The following is a 23,602-nucleotide window of genomic DNA, read 5'->3' as shown; positions in this document are numbered from 1 at the left end:
ACACGCATGAACGAGTTTATGCTATTCTCTTACTCACCCGTGGCACAGGCTTGGCGCGTAGGCCAGAGCGAGGGAAGCGGGGCGCTGATTCGGCGGCTCGAGAGACCCCGCTAGCCAGCAGCTGCGCGCTGGAGGCTGAGCAGCTTGACCAAGGAGACACCAACGGGGCGCGCGGTTAAAATGTCTATACTGCTTATGGTGCTGATGCTTCCGTAGACTAATCTAATCCCTTCTCCTCTCCTCTCCTGTCTCCTACATTGCGCGTGGTTGCTGCTAACATCCCCTTACCTTGTTCCCTGAGACCCAACTGCAGTCGCGTCAACTCGTCGCCTTAGGATCGCAAGCTTGAATATGTCGGGATATCAGGGAACTCCACCACCGGGCGGGAACTACTACCCTCGTGAGTCGCATGTCGCATTGTGTGTGAAAGTAAACTGACGAGAAGTAGCACCGCCAGGTACATCAGCACCATCTACATTCGTCCCGTCATATACCGAACGCTCCTTCTCCAGCCTTCCAATACCACAACACCGCTCCTCCTGAAAACACCTCTAACATATGCCAGACCAACAGGGTCAGCAGCAGTACTATGCGCCTCCGCCAGGCGGCCAGTCCTACCCTCCACCACCCACATCCCCTCCCGCACACCAACAGCAGCAACAACACTACCCACCTCCGCCAGGGGGGAATGCCGCTCCACAACAACACTATGCGCCGCCTCCTGAACAACAGCAATATGCGCCGCCACCTGAGCAACAGCACTTCCCGCCCCCAGGCCAAGCGCAATCGCCGCCCCCGCCTTTCCAGCAGCAGCAGCAACAGCAGCACCAGCCGCCACAACAACAGCCACAGCAACCGATGAGCCCCGGCTTTGGTGGATTCCCTGGCGGAAGCCCGAGCGCGACTCCCTCGGGATATCCCGCTGAGAAGACTGGTCATCCAGGCATGGGCCATCAGTCGCAGATGAGCCAGCAGAGCATACCCCAGCAACCGCAGTACGTGGGCGCGGGTGCGGCAGCACACACATCACCCGCAAGTGCCTCAGCAGACGACGTGGGAACTTTCAATGGAGGAAGTTATCGCGTGAGCCACAGGGACACAAACTCCATTCTCACAGTGCAGTTAGCCATTGGATGTCCTTTTACTGCTAAACCTGGTGAGTCTTCCACTACGATATCCGTACTTCGCTACTCTAGGGAGTGAAAGATGCAAAGGACGAATGACTAACACAACCCCAGGCGCGATGATAGCAATGTCCCACACCATGACGCTAAAAGGCAACCTGAAGTTCTCCCTGAAGAAAGCCCTCATGGGCGGCGACATGTCCAAATCTACGTACACGGGTCCTGGTGAACTCCTCCTCGCTCCCCCTTCCATCGGCGACATCACAATCATCAAGCTCGGTGGAAAGGAGACATGGTCGGTGGGCCGCGACGCGTTCCTGGCTTGTACACAGGGTATTGTGACAGAGTATAAGAGTCAGGGGATCGGCAAAGCCATGTTCAGTGGGGAGGGACTGTTCGTGTACAAGATTAGTGGGACGGGTGTGCTTTGGGTGACGAGTTTTGGCGCGATTATCAGGAAGGATGTAGGTTTCCATTCATCCATCACCATGCCAGATTGACGGAGTGCTAACGTCATTGATTCCTCCAGCTTGCTGCCAACGAGAAATTCATCATCGATAACGGCCACCTCGTCGCGTGGAACTGCAAATACGTCCTCGAACGTGTTGCTAGTGGTGGTATCATCAGTAACATGACGGCCGGTGAAGGCCTTGTATGCAAATTCACAGGACCGGGCACTGTTTTCATGCAGACGAGGAATGCGGCGGCGTTTGGGCAGTGGTTGGCCGCGAATGCTGCTGCGCCGTAGGCCGCATGTCAAACATGATGTATGATGATATGGGATAGTGGAGTTCAATCATGAATCAGAATAATTGATACCACCTACCTACCATCTACTACAATCTAAAGCCACAGGATTAAACAAACCCCCCAATCCACCCCTTACTTCGGCGCCTCCAGATTCTGCACTCCCTCCACCCTCTGCACAACCCCAAACCTCTTCCTCCCCTGATCAAACACCGCATAAACCCCCTTCAACCACGTATCGCCCAGAATATCAAACTCGCTCTTGCCCCTCGACTGAATCCCCCCATACTGCATCCCACCCCCACATTTCGCGAAGCCAAAATCTTCCTTTTGGACTTCAAACACCTTGTCACCGACCGCCAGCGCCAGCGTAGGTAAATCCGTGACTTTAGTCCCCAGCGGGAAAACCCAACCCTGGTGCGCTTTATCGAACACCGCACCAGGAATGGTACTGTATATCTTCTCGCAGAGCGCATCATCCAGTAGCGCTAGTGTAGTTCCTGTGTCTGCAATCGCCGTGTTTCCAGGTGGTCGTTGTATGCTTTCGCCGTTTAGCACGGCGGTGGGCGAGGGGAACTGCTAGAACCCGCGTGAGGAGTCGATGGGGACGTAGTGGGGTTCTGAGACGCCGCAGCGGCGGAGGACGGTGTCGTCGATGTAGCCGAATGTGTAGAATGATTCTCCGTGATCGGCGTCGGTGGTGTCGCGCCAGGAGCCGAGGTAGCAGGTGAAGAGCTCGCTGGAGGAGGGGATGTCGGATTGGGAGATCATCTAGAGGACAGGCGTTGGATTAGCAGTGTGTTTATGTGTTGGTGCAGAAACGGCAGGAAGGTGGAATGATGGAAGAACGAGAATGGAGAGAAGGGAAGAGAACTGACGGATTCAACAGGCGTAGCCACTTTCTTCGGCTTGACGGTATTGATATGTCCGAATCCTAGACCTAACAGCCCGTCTCCTGCGCCGGAAGTAAACTGCGGACTGAGTTTGTTGGCGAGTTCAATCGCTTGGTTCTCGATGCATAGGCCGCCGAGGGTCACGTTGTCTGTGCCGACGATGCCGGAGGCCGTAGAGCCTGTGTGTCGTAGTCAGCGAAGAGTCCATTATGTGGTAAGACTGATTGAACGAGTGAAGGCAAGAGAAGGGAAGAAACTCACCATCCCCATACCTGATCCTCCAGCTCGCACCCTCAACCTTCTTGAACGTCTCACTAGCCTTTGCATCAAAAACGTTGTGTTTCGTCTTTCCATTCACCGCCGCCTTCTTCGTCGCAGGATCCAGCAGGGTAGACTATACCTACAATCACAGATCGTATCAGTCTATCGTCACCCAACCATAGCCAAGTGGAATAGGTAACGGTACCCAAAGATCACTGCTCCCAGTATCAAAATGCAAATTCATCACCTGCGGCGGCGTTCCAATCTCCACGGGACAAATATACAACGCGTCATTCTGTTGGTCTTCCGCTTTGACCTCCCCCGGTTTGCCCTCCTCTTCAATTTTCCTCAAGACAGGTTTGGTTTCTTTTTTGGCGGCGGGTTTGAATAGGTTCTTCACGGATTTCGTGGCGACGTCGAGGACTTGGAAGGGCCCTTCGGTGGTGGGTGCGAAGTCGTATTTGCGGAGGAGGGAGGCGTAGGATTTTAGGCCGGCGCGTTCGCAGGACGGGTTGGGGAGGATGGATATGCGTTTTAGGTTTGACATTCTTGGAGGTGGAGGTGGGTGGGCGGAAGGTTGGGGGTTTGGGCTATGGTAGGAACAGAGAGATATATGGTAAGAAGGTGGTATATAGGTTGATCAAGATGAGTCGCTTTCAGGGCGTAGCAATAGTATTAGGGTTGTTTTGAGGAACGGAGAGCGGATGAGGAAGAGGGCGATGACAGTTGAAGCCATGCGCCAACCACCTGCCGGTGTCACAATGCGAAGCAGGAACATGCGGTCAACCACGACCAGCTCTTGCTCACAACCCATCCTATGTATTCCTTCCCAACCACAACGTCTACGCTTAATCAAAAGTTGTCTTCTTGCCCTGCGACTCAACAATCGCTTGACTCGCCCTCTGGGTACTCATATGAGCAGCACCACTCTTGATATTCCTCGGGTCAACCTTTCGCTTGCCACCCCGTCCGCCGTTGCTCTCTCCAAAGTCTTGCCTGCCTCCTCTTTGACCTCCTCCTCCCCTGCCAAAGCCTCTCTCGCGACCTGTATTCTCTCCATCCGCACCCTCCTTCTCATGGCCAAACCGCTTGTGGTACCTGGTATGATTGTCTTCGGCGAACTCGCGACGCAACTCTCTGCCCATGAGCTTATTGACTAGCCATTTCCTTTGCTTTACGGGTTTGCTGGTGTCGACCTCGGAATCGCTCTCGTCCTTGTCCTTCTTGTTCTTGAAAGCAGATGGATCTTTGAAGACAAAGCCCTTGACCGCTGCTGTCGCAGCTTCCACGTCCCTGAAAGTCACCCAGGCAAAGCCCTTGCATTTGCCAGAATCCTCAAACGTTGCCATGTGTATGTTGTCGATTCTTCCACATGGTGCATAGTGGTTCTTGAGATCCTCTTGGGTAACGTCGAAGGAGAGGTTTCCGACGAACACGCGCTTGTTGGGAGGGTTCTTCGGTTTCGCATCCTTGGCTCCACGTCCGTTATCCTGAGTCTCTTCCGTCTTGGGCTTGTCTGGGCGCCCGTCGAAGCTCTTTGCATTCTTGATCAGCAACGCGCGGTTGTCCATCTTCATCTCCGTCAAGGCAATCGCCGAGTACATTGACAGCTCAGTAGAGAAGTCGACGTATGCGAAACCCTTGTTCATTGGCTTTGTAGTCCAGCTCGGGGGTGGCGGCCTCGTGGGAGGGGGCATGTGTATGCGTGTGATTTGGTCGTCGGGGATCTCGGTGTTGTCCGTCAAGAACTTTCGTAGCGACTCCTTCGTGGCAGACCATGGCAAGTTGCCGATCCATACACCGTATTCCGAGCGCTTCGCGGCATTCTCCCTGTCTTCGGCTGACTTTGCGTCTGTCTTCGCATCCGTCTTCGCGACCGATGCTTCTCCGTCTGCGTCGGCGGCGGGTGTCGGGTTCAGCTTTGCTTTCTTTGCTTTACGAGCGGCTTTCTTAGAGGCGGGTTCGGGGAGGTTGACGTCGATCTCGAGTTCTTCGGGCAATGCTTCGCGCTTGCGCTTCTTTGCTGGTGTCTCGGCTGCGTCGCTGTCGGACTCTGCAGCTTCAGCCTTTATCTCGGCCCTCGCGCGCTTCTTTTCTTTCTTTTCCTTCTTGACCTTTTTCTCCTTCTTGTCGCGTCGCTCCTTCTTGGAGACAATGGCAATCTCTTCCGCCGAGGACATCTCTGTATCTGACGACATTGTAGTGCGGGTGGTGTTGCGTATCGATACTTTGCGGCTCGAACTTTTTTCTGGGGCACTTTTCGCTAGCATGGCCGCGCTAAAAGACCCTGGCTTAGTCATGCTCCACCCGCAAACGATCAAGATATAGCGCATGTGTTGTCAATCAGACTTTGCATTCGTCACATTGTTACAAGAAGCGTATTCAAGAAAACTACCATTGATTTACTACACATATAGAAGACATGGAAGGAAAGATCAAATTGAGCCAAGTAGGAGAGCCGTAACCGAGTCAGAGGCAGTGAAGCACCCTACTCACATGTCCCGTCGAGGTGTATCGAAGCGCGCTCCAGCGCCTTCTCTGTGTAGGGAATGTTGTGTGATCGCGATATCTCGCAGGCCATTCCTTTTGACGCCCCCAGTACCCAGAAATTCGAACGCTTTAGACACCAACCAGGAACACTTTGCCTACCTTTGTGCTCACGAAATATGGCAGCTTTCGCTGACGCCTATCAAACCACCTACTGCATCTCTTCATCGCTGGCATCGAGGATGTCGTACTCCTCATCGGTCATGAAGCCATCGTCTGACATAAGGGCGACACTCTCAGCATCCTCGAAGAACTCGTCATCTGAAGCCACGGTGACAGTGCGTGCAACGGTGCTCTTCTCAGATGGGGAGGCAGGCTGAGCTGTGGTAGATGACTCGTAAGTGCTGGACTCGGGAGACTCCTTGTCAAGCTGAGGGAAGATCATGCCGGAAGCGATGGGCTCAGATGCAGACTGCTTCTCCTCGACTGGGAGTTCGGCAACTGGCTCTTCGACCTTGACCTCCTCCTTGGGAGCAGCAACAGGCTCCTGCTTGATAGTAGCAAGGGCAGCCTCGTGTTCCTTGCGACGGTTCGCCTCCTCGTGCACCTTGCGGCGGCCCTCCATAAGACGCTCCATGGCAGCCTTGCGTACACGCTGAACACGCTCCATCTTCTGCTGATCCAGCTGTTGCTGCAGAGAGTGGTGTGCATCCTTCATCTTCTGCAGTTGTTGTTGCTGAGTGTGTTGCATTTGCTTCATGCGCTCAGCCCTGGCCTGTAGGAGGCGGTCGTACAGAGGGTTCGACCTAGGAGCCACCTCGAACGTGGTGGCTGAGCCGGATGCGGGAGTAGGAACCTGGACTGGCATGGGGATAGCTGGCTGAGCGGCGACAGGCGAGGGCACGGCAACGACTGCAATGTCACACCAGAGGCGATGGCCGAAGGGCATACCCTCGGGGGTCTTCAGGCGCCAGTAGGAGATGGCAGTGCCCTCGCGCTGGGGTGCCTTCATGAGAACACGGAATTGGGCTTCCTCGCCAGCCTCGACAGTGTGGCCAAGAACGTTGCTCTCGCTAGCTTCAGCAAGCTCAACGTGGCTCAAAGGTCGGGTGTTGTCGATGTTGAGCATGTTGTCACCGCCAACATGTCGGACGCTGCAGCCGCGCGGCCATGCGTTGGGGCCAGGGTTGCGAAGAGTCCAGACCTGAACAAACTGGTGGCCTGCACAGATCTTGGAGCCATCAATGATGGTGTCCCGGATGAAGTGCGCGTCGAGGCCCTCGGTAGCAGTCTCTGACCTAGGAATGGGAATAGCCTCGGTCTTGACTGGCGCCTTGATCTGAACAGGTACGGCAGGCTTCTCTTGTACCGGCTCAACAGAGTCGACAAGGAGATCACGAATAGCAATCTTCTCCTTCTTGACCTGGGGCTCGGCGGAGGGCTTCACGTCGACAATGGTCTGGACCTGGGTCGCAGCATTGGTGGAAGGAGCGACTGGGGCAGTCTCAGTTGAGGTAGATCGCCTATCGCACATGCGGTCGCCGAGTCTAGCCATCGACTTACGCTGCTTGTCGTCGTTGAGTGTAGTAACGCTAACGCTGCGCACAGGCGTCTGGAACTTGATCAGCGGGTGGGTGTGGTTGTGCTTGTTGCTGGGATGGGCCTCGCAGTTCTGGCAGAAGTCGGTATCGTGGCAAACAGCGCACTTGTAGCGGACGCCGTCAATGTACGACAGATTCTCCTTGTCCTTGCAGAGAGGACCATCACAGTAGATGCCGTAGTGGCGGTTTGCGCTGTTCAGAGGCTCAGCCAATGGCTCGTAGATGGGTACAAAGCGATGACGGGGGTGGATGAACTTGGCGTTCTTGAGGCAGTCGGAGCAGTAGTCCCAGTCTGGGCAGTTCAAGCACTTGTGACGGACACCGTAGATGAACTTGTCGCAGCCATCGCAGACGGCGTTGTGGCGGACGTTCCTGCCAGAGTTGCACAAGAAATCGGCCAGGGTTGGCAGAACGGTCTCAGACGTGGCAGGCTTAAAGGTGTGGCCAGGGTGGTGACCGTGCTTGTTGCTAACATGGCAAGTGAGGCAGAGGTCGTAGTCTTCGCAAGGAACGCAGGTAACGAATTCCTTCTCGGGGAGGACCTTGACGCAGCAGTTGCAGGTGCGGGTTGGCTCCTCTTCGTATGTGACGGACTGCTTCTCATCGGTAAAGGCACCTGGAATCTCCTGTTGTTGGGGCTCCTCGGTCTCGGCCTTGACCTTGGGTGCGATGCGCTGGGTGGTGCTGTTGACGACGCTGCCGTTCTTGACGAAGCGCTTGACCATCCAGTGTCCGCTTCCGGGGCAGTGGATGCCGTTGTCTACGCAGGCCGGGCAGAGATCGTAATCACCACCGTCGCATACACTGCAGTGGAAGTGCTCGTCCTCCATGGGCTCGTTGCAGTTGTTGCAGTATACGACCCACGAAGTGCACGCGTTGCTCGGCTTGGGGCGGAATGCGAGACCGGAGTTGTAGTTCGCAGTTGCGAGGTTGTTGAAGAAGCCTGTACACTGCATTAGCCGATGATCGTGCGACATGGATATGAGGAATCGTTGCTTACTCTGACGAGCAGTGAAGGCCTGCGGTACGGGAGCCTCGCCGTCAGCATCTACTGTCGTTGGTGGCGATACAGGGCTGGTGCTTTCGGTGGGCTTGATTTCTGGGGAGCGGGCAATGACCGGAGAGACGGGAGCGCCGCCCAGTGGAGTGAGAGTCTCGGTGCTCACGGGGTGGGCAGTGGGCTGGTAGTGTCGGACGACGTGGTTTGGCGCTGGTGTAGGTGCGGGCGCAGCCACGGGCTCTTCGCCGGGGACGGTGGCCCTCAGACGCAACTTGAGCTTCGCCTTTGCGGCGCGGAAGAGCGTCTTGTAGACCTGGGGCTTGTCGGCGTCGAGGGTGACATACGACGCGGCTGAGTCGGAATAGCGCTCAAAGACGACCTGCTCACCGGCTTCAAGCTGAAGAACACTGCGGAGCTAAACATCACATATCAAGTCAGCATCGTGATTCCCGAGCGTGTTTGATCGTACGTCCGAGCGACCGATCCGATCGCCTAGACGTGACAACCTCGGGTTATAGAAAGTCACGAACCTTGTCGGGCAACACGTGAGCTCCGAGATCCTTCAACGGCAGCTTGAACTTCTTCGTCTGGCCGCGGAACAGGACCTTGACGACGATGGGCGTGTCCAGAGTCACGGGGACGTTGTTAGTCGCCGCCATGATTGGGCGAGTGAGGCTGGCGATGGGGGGGGAGTAATAGTCAGAGCGACTGCAGCTAGCTGGCCGCCGCTGTATTGAGACAAAGAGGTGCAGCAACTAGAGAGTTGTCGCTGTCGAGGTGGTTGATGGAGAGTTGATGGCGGAGGTGGAGCAGGTGAGACGGCGGCGGAGCTGGAGGTGTAAGTAGTAGCTGCCTAGTGAGTGGGGTCAGTGCAGCGTTAGTGGACGCCGGGGGCGCGCCAACTCTATCGCAGGTACACCGGATTGCCAGTGCTCGCGTCGCAGAGGGCGAAAGGCTGATATTGGCGCCTGGGATCACTTTTCTTATGAACTGATGGTCCGACGGCCTACTCAATTATGTGTCAAGGCACTTCTTTGATGCTTTTCCTCGTGTTTGAGCTCCGGATCGGCTGATTCTTGTACTTCGAGTGGCCGAGTGGTTCGCTACCACACAAGGCTTCCAGACACGTCGTCAGCCGTGAGGAGCCGCAAGAATTCGCCCGATTAATACTGCCTTTACCCACTCAATGACTGCCTCCGAAGAGGCTATTGCTCGAGATGATGACGCCATGGTTCAGCCGCACGTGATACTGGAGCGCTCCCGTGCACCAGCTGATCACCGAGATAGCGGTTTCACTGCGATAAAGAGGGCGCTAGCGCAGCGCTCCCGAGCTGCTTGATGGTGGCCGAGAGCCACCGACGTGTCTTGTCTCGCCTCACTTGACGGTTTCGTGATGGAAGATTACACCGCAAGTACCTCAAGTATAAATATGACGATTCCGCATTCCCACTATTCTTTGTGTGCAGCCGCTCCAATTCGCGGCGAAGAATGGCCGTTGCGATGATAATGGAATGAGGCGAAAATACCAACACAACTTGGCTTGTGCAGTTGTTTGCATAGCGAGTATTGCCTGGGATAACATTTACATTCGGCAATTGCATGTCAAGCCAAAGATGTTCGTAGGATGCAGACGGTTGTTGCATAAATGATGAAACCGTCTATGATCGGAAGGCATTCTTCAGAGGCGCCAGCGAATGGGTACAATTATTTTGCAACAAAGCCTGAGCATCAACTAAGCCGTTCGTATTTTCCTGAGCTCGCCATGGGATTGAGTTCCATAGGCCTGGCAGTATCGAATCGTTTCTCATTTTTAGGGTATCAAGTATAAACCTCCACATGCCTGTCCAGCACATCCATGACCTCTCGACAACAATTCTGACTTCACATCGCCATCCCACTCACTTCCTCCCCTCAACCATAACAATATGATATCCCTCACTCGTCTTGACCTCCCCAATCTTCGGGCTCGCCGTCGTACTCGGCTCCAACTCATACGCCACCTTCTCAAAATCCTGCATGAGACTCCCTCTAACCTTCCAGCCCAGACTGCCCCCTTGACGCGCCTTATCCTCACTCATTTCCCTGGCTACCTCGTCGAATTTCGCGCCGTTGCGCAGCTTCTCGAGAGCTTCTTCCTTTTTCGAGTGCTTTTCGCAGAGGATGTGTCGCACGTTTATCGAGGTCGCGGGCTTGAGTTTGCCTTTTCCTCCGCCGGCTTCGGATTTGCTACCGCTGTCGTCTTTGGCTTGGCCTTTGCCTTTGTTTTTGGGTGCCATTCTGCCGTGGGAGTGTAGAGTAGGGCGTAGACGTGAGCGTGTATCAGGTGGGACGCTTCGCGGATGCGGCTATTACGGCTGGCAAGGGCGCAATCGGGACCAGAATTAGTTGGTATCGAAGGCTGGGATCGGTAGTTGGTAGACTGGAGTTCCAGACCTATCACCTCGAGGTATTCGCAGTATTGTAAAGTTATGCGCGTGAGGAACTTGGATTCGTGAAAGTGTACCGGAGCTTGGAGCTCCCATGCGGGGCCACTGGGGCGGCCAGATGCGCCGAAGTGGGGTGAAGCCTGAGGCAACAAGGATTAACCTGGCACGATACGAGAGCGAAAGCATGATGCAGCGGATAAGATTATAGAGTTTCTTCGTCAATGGTTTGAATTTATCTCGTGATTGTGCACATCAATCCTCATTCATGGAGTTGCTGAGCACGCTATACTTCCAGGCCAGTCTCTCGCTGCGGAGCTGGACACTACATAACATATTGACAGGCGTAGTTTCCTGTAGCTTCCCCCAGGCGCTCTTGTTCTTCGTACAACATAGTACGACACGGCGCGGCAATGTGGGATCGTTCACATCCGAATAGGTATACAATCAGGGCCCCATATCCTAGCTACTTCATCCATTGCCGTTGACGATTGCGCGAGGCGCTGTGCCATTGATGCCGTTGTGCTCGCGCACCATGTCCATGAAGCTTTTCTTTGGTTTCGGCTTCTTCTCTGGCTCTTCGTCACTGCTGTCGACTAGATGGATTCGTCGTCTTTTGCAATCAGAGCGCATATGGCAGAGCAGCGGCCGTAGGGTTTCAATCTTCTCGACTTCGGCGTAAAGCAGCGACTCTTCCACCCAGTACAGGCCCTCCATAGCAGAGAACTGATGCTTAGCTTCCTTGATGCTGTCCTGGATCTTGGCGTAGTCAAACTCTGGCGAGCCTTCCATTGGGAATCGGGTGTCCTGGGCTAACAGCGCAATGTCATATTGGCGAAGTATGGCATCTCGTTGCGCGCGGCTCACGGGAATGCGCGACCATTCAGAGTAAGGAGCGTCGAGATGCGCCAGATCGAGCTCGGGAAGACCAAGTATGCCGACAGCCTGGAACGAACAGATGTACTTCCGATTTGGGATGGCTTGCGAGTCACCGAGGTCCTCAGCATTTGCCAAGAACAACGGTAGGAAGATAGCAGATACACCAAGTTGCTCCCCTGCGAAATGAAGCGGTCGATTGGTGCCTAATTCGCAGGCGCGTCTCAAAGCTCGGGGGAGCCTGGATATCCGGTCTTGACGTTCGAGCAGATCCTTCTGGCGTTTCGCTTCCTGGTCTGCTCGGCGTTGAGTTTCCTGTTCCTCTCGTATTCGTGCTGCTTCTGCTTCTGCTGCTTGACGCTGTGTCTCTGCTTCCGCTTCGGCTTTCTTCTTCGCTTGCTCGATCTCTTCAGCTTTGCGAGCCGCCTCCTCTGCTTCCTTCTGCTTCGCCTCGGCCTCAGCTGCAACTTCGGCGGCTTTACGTTTCGCTTCTGCCTGTAGCTTATGTTCCTCTTGACGACGTGCGCGCTCAACTTCTGGAGTTGCTATCCTTTCAGGCGGTACGGGTGTAGACTTGGCAGATGCTGTGGGCGTCCTCTTCACGCTAACATCGTCTGTTGATGCATCCGACATCTTTCTTTTCCTAATCTTGTCTTCAACGGTCTTGTATTTGATCTTGTTCTTGACAACCTTGCGTTCGTCTGGAGAGTCGATCTCGGGTGTCGGTTTGGCGCTGAGTGGTCTGCCTGGTTTTGTCCGGATCTTGACTGGCTGCTTAGTACCATGGTCCTCGTCGCTCTCGTCTGAGTGTGCTCGGTCCGGTCGTTTGGATTCATTGTCGTCTGATCGTGCTTTCACAACCTTCTTGACAGGCTTCGCTTCTTCGCCTTCGCTATAAGAACGCTGCTTGGCCTTCCGAATGGGCGGTCGTACGTCTTCTTCGCTCTCCTCTTCTGATGAATCGTCGTCCACAACGCGCTTTCTTCTTTGGTCTTCTCTGGTCGCCTTTTCCTTTCCGGACATGAGTCGTCGAGATTTTTGTGGTGCAGCAGGCTCTGTCGTCGACTTTACCAGCTGCGCGCGTTTTGCATTAGGGCGTGGGGAAGACGACCGTTCTCTTCGCGGCGACGTCTTTCTCTTCATGCGGTTCGCCGGGGCGTTTGGAGCTTCTTTCTTGACTCTCCGCGGGCTCCGGTGTGTCGTTTGATATTCCTCGCAGGCGCGCTTCAGCATATCCCTCTCTTCTTCCCACTTAGGACCATGTCGTTCCTCAGAGATCTCGTAATACGTCTTGTTGTCTTTGTTTCGGCGAGTGGGGTTGAAGTTGTCTTGCTCGAGAAGTAGTTGTATAATCTTGAGGTATCCTCGTCCGATGGCAACTGTCATGGGCGTTTCTGGGTGCTTGGACGGATCGGGATCAGCCTTGAGGCCACTCGCGAGGAGGATACTGAGGATATCGTAATGTCCACCTCTTGCTGCCGCAACGCCACAGGTAATATTCGGTTTGATATTACTGTTGATCAGCTCTCCCACTGCAAGGATGTCGCCATCGCCAGCCTTCTCGATCAACGTTTCCACGTTGAACTCGTTGTACAATAATCGCGATGCGGTCTTGGCCTGCTTCTGGGTGCGTTCGGGGTCGTTGTTGGACGTGTCTGCCCGTCTTCTCATCGCCTCTCTAAGCTCCTTCTCAATCTCCTCTGCGTCGTCATCTTCCGGGTCCAGCACATCAATCGCACGCTGACCTTTTTTGTTGGAGTGATGTGGATTGACCTTGCCCTCGTTGAGCAGCAGTTTGACGACATCCAGGTGCGAGTTCTCTACCGCATCGATAAGAGGAGTGTCTCGATCGTGGCTTTCACAGTCTGTTCGGCAGCCTTTGCTGATCAGGTATCGAACGACAGGCGCCCAACCGTGCAGCGAGGCTTTTTGTAACGGAGCGATACCGGCGTAGTCGGGCTGATTCAGTTCGTCGGGCGCGTCTTCGAAGGCTTCCTTGACTGCATCCAGATCGCCTCTTTCGCTTTCTCGAGCAAGACGCGTTGCGCCAAATCTGTCGACCTTCCGCTGGGGCATGGTGCGTGCGGGCGAGGTCAGCGCACGGTTGGTGGAGCGCTTCACCCGGGCGTGTTGGAGGTGCGGCGCAGACGTGGGCTGCGGTGATGTTGAGTGATCTGAACTCGATCCCGACCAATGCTCTTCTGTCGATAGAGCGAGATTGGTCACCTCGCGGCGCTTGCGGCCTGCGATACCCGTGACGGCGGATTGTGTTGACTGCGAGCGCTTGTGTGGGCGACCAAAACCTGGCGTGCCAGGCGAATGGGGCGGGCGCGCGTCCTTCAAGCCCTCGGTCCTAGCTTTTTGTCGCGGTGGCTCGAAGGTCTTGGGGAAGGATTGGTCGCGCTGCTTGCGCTTGCGGTTCTCGACAGTCGACGCGCTGCGGCCGCGAGTAGTAGCTTGTGTGGGGGAGAGGGCGGATCGGACGGGCGATTTGGCCGAGTCGTTTGGACTGGTGTCCTTGGTGTTTCGCGAGGCCGTGCGGCTGCTGGGTGAAGTAGGAACGGGGCTCTTCGCATCGCGCTCCGAGGCGTGTTTGGCGCCATTGACCTTGACGCGGCCGTTGGGCTGGGCTGAATGCGCCCGTGACTCTTCCTTGATGGAGCGCAGCCGCGATGCATCGTCGTCGTCGTCTTCGACGCGCTCGGTCTTGATCATCTTGTTTTCTTCGGGGTGTTCGTCCCGTGACAGGACGACCGTCTCGGCCTCGGACTCGCCTTCAGCGTCCTGGTCTTCATCGTGAGCATGTTGGGACGGAAACGCGGCCGTCTTGGGTGCCGGGCGAGGCGACGGCGGGCTGTGCGGGCGGTCGTGGTGGAAGGACTTGGGGGCAGAGGGTGCGTTTAAGACCGGATCGGCATTACTGGTCATTACGCTGGGACAGGACACTCGAGTTCCTGCCTCATGCTGGCTTGCAGAGCAAGGGACGGAAGGAGCACAACGGAGGCCTCTGCAGAAGGGTGGGCGCGGGCGGCAACAACAACAGGGCGCTGGGCTGCTTGACGGGCTGCGATGGACGGCGCGGTCGGGGGTGGGTGATGAAGGCGCGTTGTGAGGTGTAGTGGAGGAGGAGCGACACGGAGAAGAGCTGAGAGGCTTGCCAGTAGCAGGCAGCGCTCCACCATTCACCGGCCTGCGCCAGCCATGGGGGGCATGGATCGTCAAGGCAACCCTGCACTCGCCTTTGTGCTGCTATCAAGCCATCGTCTATCGTGAACGGAGAACAACAAGCGACGCGACATCACGATTACCGCGCCGTGTGCCGTGACGTTTGCTGCTGCGTGGCTCGCTGTCTGTCAGTCGGCCTCTTCCACTCATAGGGAGCGCTGCGAGCTGCTGGTCCCGTGTTCCTCGTGGCTCGCCATCCCAGCCGAAACAGGACTCCCAAGGTTCCAAACCGCCGCTAACTCGGCCTTTGCCGCGTTATTTAGCCCTCATCATCTCCTGCGGGCCAGATTGTTTGGTCGCGAGAACCACGGAGAGATTGGCTTTGGCGACACGTGACTCGCCCGCCGAATAAGCGGTCAGCACCAGTCAGGGCTTCATCATTCTGCCGTCACAGCCCCCTACGCGTTCACTTTTCAATACTCCCGACATGGCCTCGCTATCGCGTTCGCTCTCAGCTATAGGCTGCCGCGTCGAGGACCTGCACCCCGTGGCTCTGCTGCGCATCTTCTACCTCGCTGCGTCTCTTCTTGTATCGCGGCACCTTTCACCTCCACATGCAACCTCACTAATCAGTCCGGCTTACTAGATTCTCGTCATTCAGGCTGTTCCTGCCCTGCGCTCGCGCTTTCTTGCTTATGGCTCCCGTGTCACCGGCGTGAGCGGGAGGAAGGAGCCACCCGCTCAGCAGCATTCAGTTCTCACACGTACCCTCGACTACGCTGCGTCGCTACAAGTGCCCCACAACTACTTCACCCACTTCTACATCACGTCCGTGCTCTGCTCGCTGTTCTGGGCATGGAGACTGCACGTGTGGGAAGCTGGCAGGCAGCAGCAGATTGTCTGGGCGCTCCTGCTGCTTCAGGGCCTGCGACGCATGCTCGAGTCGTACGCATACACTTCGACGAGCAAGAGCCGGATGTGGTTCGCCCACTGGGTTCTAGGACTTCTCTTCTACATCACGATAAACATGTCCATCTGGGTTGAGACACCTAGCAATGCCGCCGGCAACTGGGCATTGGTGCCGGGAGTTGTCACCGCGCAGATGCTACAACACTCCTACCACAGCTACCTCTACCGCCTCCGCACCGAGAGCAACGGCTACCAGCTTCCCTCGCATACCGTTTTCCCGAACCTACTCTGCCCACACTATACCTGCGAGGTCGTCATCTACGCACTATTGTCGCTCATAGCAGCTCCTGAGGGCAGCTGGGTCAATTGGACACTGGTCTGCGCGACTATATTTGTCGCTACAAACTTAGGCGTGACTGCCGTCGGAACGAAGGAGTGGTACGTGGAGAAATTTGGTGCCGCCAAGGTAGGTCCGCGGAAGAGAATGGTTCCTGGTATCTGGTGAAGCGTGTTGCGTGTAGAAAAGGGCATGCCGGTGGATGGTTTCCAGAATGTCTGCATGGCATGCTGCCGTACATGCTCGGTCCCATCACCCCGTGCTTTCATTTGCTGCAAGCGCACTCCTTCTCTGCTATCTGTACACCCCTCCAATACTCCTTACCACCGCCTAAAGTGGTCTTCCGTAGTGATGACGACAGGCGGGACGAAGCTGGTATTTCCCGCGCCGCCTACGCCGCCGTGCCCTCTGTGCGGGGTATCTTGCAGCGAGTAGCCCCACCTTGGATGGCTGTTTAGAGCAAGTAACCACATTCAGCAGATCGTCCTGCACTGTATCGTGCGGTATCGTTGGTGGCTTGCTTACACACGGTAATTGGAGACTATGATGCTATCGCAATATAAATCAGACTTGTTCCCTCTTGACAGTGGAGCACCTATTTCTCAAACATCCACTCTGCAACATGTCTCAATCAGAAGCACCCAAAGATCTACCTGAGATGGAGTACCGCTTCATGGGCAAGAGCGGACTGCAAATCTCTGCCATTTCCCTCGGTGGTTGGCTCACATACGGCGGTCATGTCGGCGATGATAGCACTTTCGCTTGTCTCAAAGCAGCATTTGATGCCGGGTAAGTCAAAGCATACGATACACGTGTGTGATGTACACTGACTTTGCATCTGTTTCTCTGCAGTATCAACTTCTTCGACTGCGCTGAAGGATACGCAAAGGGCGAGTCTGAGAAGGTCATGGGTCGGGCGATCAAACACTTCGAGTGGAACAGGAACGATATTGTCGTCTCCACCAAGGTATTACACGCTGGAGCGGGATTAGACCATTGGACCGTATTGACTGGCGTAGATCTACTGGGGTACTCACAACTCCGCCCTCCCCTCGCCACGCAACAAGATCAACAACCTTGGGTTATCACGAAAGCATCTCATCGAAGCAACTGAAGCCTCGCTCGAACGACTACAGCTAAGCTACGTTGACATCCTGTACGCGCATCGCCCAGATCGCTACACACCCATCGAAGAAACAGTACGCGCCTTCAACTACCTCATCAACACGGGCAAAACCTTCTACTGGGGCACGTCCGAATGGCTCGCCTCTGAAATCGAAGAAGCATGGGCCGTCGCCGACCGTCTCGGACTCATCGGCCCAATTGTCGAACAGCCCGGCTACTCATTGCTCCGCCCTCAGAAGGTAGACCAAGAGTTCAAAGACGCGGGCCTCTACACCCGCCGCGGCCTCGGCCTCACCATCTTCTCTCCCCTCCAAGGCGGTCTCCTTACAGGGAAATACGTCGACGGCGTGCCAGAAGATTCGCGTCTCCGCGTATCAGACGACCCATACATTCAGTCCGTCATGAAAAGCGTTGGCAGCGATGCATGGAACGAGCAACAAGGCAAGATCAAGAAGCTCATGGATGTTGCAAAGAAGCTTGATACTGACGTTGCGACGCTGTCTATGGCGTGGGTGCTGTCAAACAAGAACGTGTCGAGTGCGATCACCGGTGCGTCGCGGCCGGAGCAGATTTATCAGACTGTCAAGGCGGTTGATGTTTATCGCAAGTTGACCAAGGAGAATTTGGAAGAGATTGAAGAGGTTATGGGGAGTAAGCCTGAGGCTCTTACTATGAGGTTTGGCTGAACATATAGACATTGCGAAGATAGACCTGAGGGACGCTAGACCTTAGAAATCATACTTTAACTGCACCGTAATCGAATATCATGAACGTATGAGCGAAACCACGCTGCGTTCCTTGGTCTATGGCTCCATGAGGCTAGCTCGTCACATGTTCTCGCGTTGTAGTACATGGTCCGTGCCACGTTTGCCTAACGCAACAGGCTACACCGTGCCGTCTGATGCGACGACTACAACACTTCACGCCTTCGCTCTTTCTTTTGATTGCGACTTCTCTATTTCATCACGTCCAACACTGCCAAAGCACATAATTCATTCGGCCTCCAGTGTTTTGACGTCGTAAAATTAGCGGCACGCGACGCTAGTCACCACACGCCCGGGCGCGAAGCGCGCAGAAGAAGCATACTATAACGCAATCATGGCTGGTAAGGAGGCGACAGTTTACATCCTAGATCTGGGACGGTCAATGGGTGAAAAGAGACATGGCCGCGATCAGACCGACCTGGATTGGGCATTGGAGTATGTGTGGGACAAGATCACCACTACTGTAAGTCGACGTTCATTTGGAGATTTAGTATGTTCAATGCTCGTGAAGCTTCAATTGCCGCTCAATGCCGTCATGTCTCGAAAGTTAATGGATGTTTAGGTCGCGTCAGGCAGAAAGACCGCGTTGATGAGCGTGATTGGCTGTCGGACAGATGAAACGGATCTTGCTGGCAACATGGAAGAAGGGGAAGGATACGAAAACATAAAAGTATTCTCAAATTTGAAGCAGTAAGCTGTCAGACACGAATTATGTTGTATATACTAACAGGTGCGAGATATCTACTCGGCGACATTCGGATGCTGCAAGATCAGCTCAAACCAAGCAAGACAGACAGCGGCGACCGTGAGTAACATGCATCTTTAGTTTTACTTCTCGCTAACTGTCACAGTGCTTTCCGCACTTGCGGTAGCTGTTTACATGATTGGCAATGCGACACAAGGTGCCAAAGGCAACCCATTGAAGTACGATCGCAGGGTGATCATTGTGACTGACGGTCGCGGTCAAATGGACACAAACGATCTCGCAGAGATGGCGGCAAAGATCAAAGACCCGGCTGCTCCATTCGAGATCGTGTTGCTCGGTCTCGATTTTGATGACGAAGATGTGGGTTATAAAGAGGAGGGCAAGAACGCGGAAAAGGTATGTGACACGATCGCCAAAGCGGACAATGATTAACCCAATCTAGGCAAGGAACGAAGCGATATTGAAAAGCTTCATAAATGACTGCGATGGCAACTTCGGCACACTTGCGACAGCCGTCGATCAACTTCATACACCGCGTCTCAAGGAAACCCGCCCTGTTCAGAGCTACAGAGGCTCGCTTACATTAGGAGATGCTAGCAAGTACGAGGCCACCATTACCATTGATGTCGAGCGATATCCATGTACTATGATATCAAAGCCGCCCACAGCAAGTACGTTTGCAGTACGAACGGATCCGGGCGCATCCGGGCAGTCATCGGCGACTGTCGTGGGCGAAGACCAGCCGATGCCCGATCTGGCAGCTGTCCACAACCAGCGCGTCTACCAAGTGGACAACCTGGATGAGCCTGGTCTGAAGAACCCTGTTGAGCTTGACGAGCTAGAGCGCGGCTATGAATACGGCAGAACTGCAGTGCACATCTCAGAGTCCGATATGAATGTCGTCAAACTAGAAACCCAACAGTCTCTGGAATTGGTCGGCTTTGTAAAGATGGAGGAGTTCGAGCGTTATCTTCCCATTGGTCGCTCCAACTTCATCGTACCGCAGAAGGCCAATACCCAAGCACAGCTCGCCCTATCTTCGTTCATTCACGCTCTCTACGAAGCCGATTGCTATGCGATCGCAAGACTGGTGGCAAAAGACCTCAAACCTCCAGTGTTGCTGCTCCTTGTTCCCCGTATCGAGCTGGAGTGGGAGGCTCTGGTCGATGTTGAGCTACCTTTCGAGGAAGACATGAGACGGTACAAGTTCCCACCGTTAGATCGAAAGCTCACAGTCAGTGGCAAAACTATCACAGAGCATAGAGACTTGCCTACCGACAAGCTCCTTGACGCAATGAGCGATTATGTCGACGCAATGGATCTATCGACATTTGGCCGCGACGAAGAGGGTAACCCAGAGGAATACGCGAAACCAGAGGATACGTTCTCACCCCTTGTCCACCGCATTGGGCATGTGATCAAATGGCGAGCGACGCACCCCGACCCTACGCTGCCTATTCCCGATCCACCCGAGATCCTAATGAAGTACTCCGCGCCACCAGCAGAGCTCCTCGCTGCATCGGAAAAGCAAATGAAGAGGTTGATGGAAGCAGCAGATGTCAAGAAAGTCCCACCAAAGGTCAAAGGTCGAGGAAAACGCCAGCGTGGAGATCGCGACAAGCCCCTCTCCGGTCTCGATGTTGACGCACTCCTCGGCAATCCCAAGCGAGTCAAGATCGAAACCAACAACCTCATACCCTCATTCAAGCAAGCACTGGCCGCTTCTGACGACATGGAGGCTATCCAAGAAGCCGTGGATGATGTTGCAAAGGAGATTCGCAATCTTATCAGCAACAGTGTGGGCGATAATGCTTATGGACGGGCACTTGAAGCTATTCGCGTCATGCGCGAGGAGCTTATCGAGCTCGAGGAGCCAGACATATACAACCCTTTCATCAAGCAATTGAAGGAAGATATCCTTGGCGGCAAGCTAAATGGCAATCGTCGCGATATGTGGTGGAAGATCAAGGGGAGCAAGTATGGACTTGTGGACTTGAACAGGTGCCACACTAGCGCTGTGACTGAGGATGAGGCGAGGAGGTTCTACGAGATCTGAGGGGACTGGACTGTTGAGATGTACTACATCAAGGCGGCCTGAGAGATCATTGTAGCATGATCGTATGCACAAATGCACTTGTGTCGTGTAGTGGTGACTTTGTTTGCTGCTGCACGTACATGTCTTACGGATGACTCTCGGCTAACGCACCTGTTCCGTCCGAGCTTCCTCCGTGCCTCCTTCCATGGCTTTCCTGCACCAGACACCACGACACCGCTCATCAGACGTTCGTCATGTTCAACCGCAGCATTAACCGTTTCAAATGTGTAAGCCACCCGTCGCCACTATGATGGTTTCCGCACGCGAATAGACCAGGCGCAGCCAAGGGCCTGACAAGTCGGTCGCGCGATGCGGCTGGCTGCCGTTGTTGTTGCGACACTCCCGTGCGAGCACCGGGGACCGACTGACATCAGATGATGAGCCTCTAACGTGTGCGACCCCTGCCAGCTGACGGTTACAGCTCAGCCCTAGGAAGATGCAGCTCAGCTACGACGCCAGAGCGGCCATTCCGAAAATGCTGACCGGTCTTTTGTAAAACCATCTAGGATACCTATTCCACAGTGCAGACCCTTATCTTCTTCAAACATGCAACTACAGACTCTCAAACTACTGAGACATGATCCAGCCAAGCGCTCTATGTGCCAATCTGAATCTTGACGCCTCCAACAACTGCCAACATGGACCTTCAAACTCCGCAATACTCATATTTACCTGCATCGCCAGACATTCGAATATCTCGACCCGAATGTGCCACTATACCATCTCGAATAAGCGACGAATCCACCGACAGCAGGCGCGGAGCGCCATCAAGATACAGCGAGAGCGCCGACGACCCAGGCCTAGGTATCCAAATGGAGCCCATGCCTTCACCGAAGTCGCCAGGCTCTACGTATTGGCGGCAGGATACGCCTAATACGAAGCCTGGCGCTTTTTCTCCTCCGACCTACTCTCCAGGGCCACGACCACCATACTCCAGAACACCAGATACGCTGTATTCGTTTGGATCGGGTATCTCGAGAGCGCGGACAGATCCTATGACCGAGAGGCTGATAGCACACCGAGCGACGCAGTCAACTCAATGGCGAGTAAACTGGCGTGGGCCAGCACTTATGGGGTTTGCTTTCATCATGGGCATCGTGTTTGCGCTTCTTCAACACCTCTTGTATACTTTCTTGCACCACCAGCGAGAAGAGGACGAGGACAAGAAGTTTCGCTGGGTTCTGTATGGGCGCGCACTTGCCTATCTATCGAAGCTTGCTTTCGGCGGATGTGTGGTTCTGGTCTTTCGTCAGCGCATGTGGAGAGCGTTTAGGAACCGGGCTTTCACCGTACTGTCTATCGACCAGATCTTTGGCGCTACTGAAGATCCATCGATTTTTGGAAATTGGGAGGCCCTTTCTAGTGCACCAGTTCTGTGCGGTATTGCTTTGGTGAGTAACTATCCCGCAACAATTATATGCGAAACACGACTAACCGGGGACGTCTGCCTGCAGGTCATCTGGCTGGTCCCGTTGGCAACAATCATCTTCTCTCCCGGTGCGCTTACCTTCGGAACCTATCTCGACAGCGAGACAATCGATCTTAACGTTCCCACGCTGAACTTCTCGATGGAGTCCACAAAAGACTGGCGACATCCGGTGAAGCTGGCCGACGGAAGCAACAAGAGATCGATGATGTATTACAATACTACAGATTTATCTGGTACAACACCAGGGTGGTTTGACTATTACGATCAGCCCTCGGCGGAGTTAAGACGTGTCGCTCTTCTGCTGGCTTATAGCAACGTGGACCGTCCCAACATCAGGGAAGATGCTCGGCAAGACGCCTGTGGAGGGCGGTACAATTGCACGTACGAACAAAGCTTTGTTGGGCCGAGCTACCAATGCGAAGAGATAGCAAGTGGTGCAGATGACGATGAGAGACTAACGGAATTGGGTGCGCCCTTCAACATGAGCATTTTGGCACCGCGAGGCCGCTTCGTTTACTACGCCGACGTCGACGAGGGCGAATATGCCCGCCCGCAAGCCGACAACTTCCGTAAAGGTTCGGGTGGCATACCTGATGGTGAAATTCCAGTCGGCCTGGGTGTCTTCAAGTCAGAACCTGCGCTCTGGATTGGCTATGCGTTCAATTCCACAGTAAAGCTTGCGGAAGACGACCCTCTTGCAAAGAACTGGACACATCGCTATGATGCGCGAATCATGCGCTGCATACATATGGAGACTAAGTATACAGTCAGCTGGAACTTCACTGAACCCTTCTTCAATTCCACGGTCAAGCTAGAACCACGGAGGCCCATTATAGATACCAGCTTTCCGCAGGGTGTCGACGGCAAAATCAACTACACCCTCGATCCGGGACCAGCGGAACAATACATCAGCCCTCGGAGCGACGTGGGTCTTTACAAGAAAACGGCCGCATACCATGCTGTCGGCGACATGTTCAGGGATTTTCTCCGTGGACACGTCGATCTCGAACCGCCATTGCCAGGACCATACTACGCACAAGTCTATTCCGATGTCACAAAGACACGACTAGTCCAGAAGAACAGCGAGCCTAAGCAAAACCTGACGGATGAGATCGAGACCTTCTACTTAGACATGGTTCTGTCATTGCTATCCGCACCAGAGATGCTAGCAGTCGCAGAAGAACAGCTTACAGTCAATCGCTCGCGACTCCAATCCTCATTCGTCTACGTTCCCGAACGGCTCTGGCAATGTTACGCACCAGTTATCTTCATCACACTCCTCATCCTCCTGTTTGGCGCTTTCACAATCTGGCAAGACGGGACGACATTCTCGACTGGCTTTTCTCGCATCCTTGTGACTACACGGAACACTACCTTGGATGATATCAGCCGCGGCGCATGTTTGGGTAACGATCCATTTCCGTTAGAGTTGATGCACACTAGACTCAAGTTCGGTGTTCTTGCGAATAGCAACGATCCAGAGTACATGAGAGAACATGGGTATCAGGGGATTGGTGACTTCCAGAGTGTAAACCACTGTGCTTTTGGCGTTGCTTCAGAAATCGCGCCTATTATTAGAGGTGCACCGTATGCGGGGTTGATAAAGCGACGTAACGGGCAAGTGTCGATAAAGTCAGACGTGGAGGATGAATAGACAGGT

General features: G+C 54.6%; 11 protein-coding genes across 11 annotated transcripts; 6 read left to right on the top strand and 5 right to left on the bottom strand.

The window, feature by feature from the left end:
• Nucleotides 1-558: 558 nt before the first annotated feature.
• J4E85_003485 (uncharacterized protein) lies at nt 559-1,203 on the top strand (the record flags this gene model as incomplete). The annotated part of the gene is made up of 1 exon (XM_051467753.1): nt 559-1,203. The coding sequence occupies one exon, from the start codon at nt 559-561 to the stop codon at nt 1,201-1,203; it is 645 nt and encodes a 214-aa protein (XP_051328912.1).
• Nucleotides 1,204-1,264: 61 nt separating this feature from the next.
• On the top strand, nt 1,265-1,872 carry J4E85_003484 (uncharacterized protein; the record flags this gene model as incomplete). Its single annotated transcript, XM_051467752.1, has 2 exons — nt 1,265-1,588; nt 1,654-1,872. 2 exons carry the CDS (start codon nt 1,265-1,267, stop codon nt 1,870-1,872), a joined length of 543 nt encoding a protein of 180 aa, XP_051328911.1.
• A 578-nt stretch (nt 1,873-2,450) lies between these two features.
• Nucleotides 2,451-3,572, bottom strand: J4E85_003483 (uncharacterized protein; the record flags this gene model as incomplete). Its single annotated transcript, XM_051467751.1, has 4 exons — nt 2,451-2,642; nt 2,750-2,943; nt 3,026-3,158; nt 3,273-3,572. 4 exons carry the CDS (start codon nt 3,570-3,572, stop codon nt 2,451-2,453), a joined length of 819 nt encoding a protein of 272 aa, XP_051328910.1.
• Nucleotides 3,573-3,873: 301 nt separating this feature from the next.
• On the bottom strand, nt 3,874-5,223 carry J4E85_003482 (uncharacterized protein; the record flags this gene model as incomplete). The annotated part of the gene is made up of 1 exon (XM_051467750.1): nt 3,874-5,223. The coding sequence occupies one exon, from the start codon at nt 5,221-5,223 to the stop codon at nt 3,874-3,876; it is 1,350 nt and encodes a 449-aa protein (XP_051328909.1).
• A 500-nt stretch (nt 5,224-5,723) lies between these two features.
• Nucleotides 5,724-8,772, bottom strand: J4E85_003481 (uncharacterized protein; the record flags this gene model as incomplete). Its single annotated transcript, XM_051467749.1, has 3 exons — nt 5,724-8,056; nt 8,114-8,528; nt 8,644-8,772. The coding sequence occupies 3 exons, from the start codon at nt 8,770-8,772 to the stop codon at nt 5,724-5,726; spliced, it is 2,877 nt and encodes a 958-aa protein (XP_051328908.1).
• Nucleotides 8,773-10,011: 1,239 nt separating this feature from the next.
• Nucleotides 10,012-10,389, bottom strand: PIN4 (Peptidyl-prolyl cis-trans isomerase pin4; the record flags this gene model as incomplete). Its single annotated transcript, XM_051467748.1, has 1 exon — nt 10,012-10,389. The coding sequence occupies one exon, from the start codon at nt 10,387-10,389 to the stop codon at nt 10,012-10,014; it is 378 nt and encodes a 125-aa protein (XP_051328907.1).
• A 618-nt stretch (nt 10,390-11,007) lies between these two features.
• On the bottom strand, nt 11,008-14,340 carry J4E85_003479 (uncharacterized protein; the record flags this gene model as incomplete). The annotated part of the gene is made up of 1 exon (XM_051467747.1): nt 11,008-14,340. One exon carries the CDS (start codon nt 14,338-14,340, stop codon nt 11,008-11,010), a length of 3,333 nt encoding a protein of 1,110 aa, XP_051328906.1.
• Nucleotides 14,341-15,064: 724 nt separating this feature from the next.
• On the top strand, nt 15,065-15,991 carry J4E85_003478 (uncharacterized protein; the record flags this gene model as incomplete). The annotated part of the gene is made up of 2 exons (XM_051467746.1): nt 15,065-15,166; nt 15,224-15,991. 2 exons carry the CDS (start codon nt 15,065-15,067, stop codon nt 15,989-15,991), a joined length of 870 nt encoding a protein of 289 aa, XP_051328905.1.
• A 454-nt stretch (nt 15,992-16,445) lies between these two features.
• J4E85_003477 (uncharacterized protein) lies at nt 16,446-17,634 on the top strand (the record flags this gene model as incomplete). Its single annotated transcript, XM_051467745.1, has 3 exons — nt 16,446-16,612; nt 16,676-16,790; nt 16,843-17,634. 3 exons carry the CDS (start codon nt 16,446-16,448, stop codon nt 17,632-17,634), a joined length of 1,074 nt encoding a protein of 357 aa, XP_051328904.1.
• Nucleotides 17,635-18,046: 412 nt separating this feature from the next.
• Nucleotides 18,047-20,474, top strand: KU80 (ATP-dependent DNA helicase II subunit 2; the record flags this gene model as incomplete). The annotated part of the gene is made up of 5 exons (XM_051467744.1): nt 18,047-18,202; nt 18,275-18,402; nt 18,450-18,517; nt 18,564-18,814; nt 18,861-20,474. The coding sequence occupies 5 exons, from the start codon at nt 18,047-18,049 to the stop codon at nt 20,472-20,474; spliced, it is 2,217 nt and encodes a 738-aa protein (XP_051328903.1).
• A 1,127-nt stretch (nt 20,475-21,601) lies between these two features.
• J4E85_003475 (uncharacterized protein) lies at nt 21,602-23,596 on the top strand (the record flags this gene model as incomplete). The annotated part of the gene is made up of 2 exons (XM_051467743.1): nt 21,602-21,904; nt 21,968-23,596. The coding sequence occupies 2 exons, from the start codon at nt 21,602-21,604 to the stop codon at nt 23,594-23,596; spliced, it is 1,932 nt and encodes a 643-aa protein (XP_051328902.1).
• Between the last annotated feature and the right edge of the window lie 6 nt (nt 23,597-23,602).

Source organism: Alternaria conjuncta, assembly GCF_024043145.1.
Source record: "Alternaria conjuncta strain BMP 0040 chromosome Unknown scaffold_4, whole genome shotgun sequence".
Lineage (NCBI taxonomy): Eukaryota > Fungi > Ascomycota > Dothideomycetes > Pleosporales > Pleosporaceae > Alternaria > Alternaria conjuncta.
The sequence above is the reverse complement of the archived record's forward strand: the minus strand, read 5'-3'. Positions and strand labels throughout refer to the sequence as shown.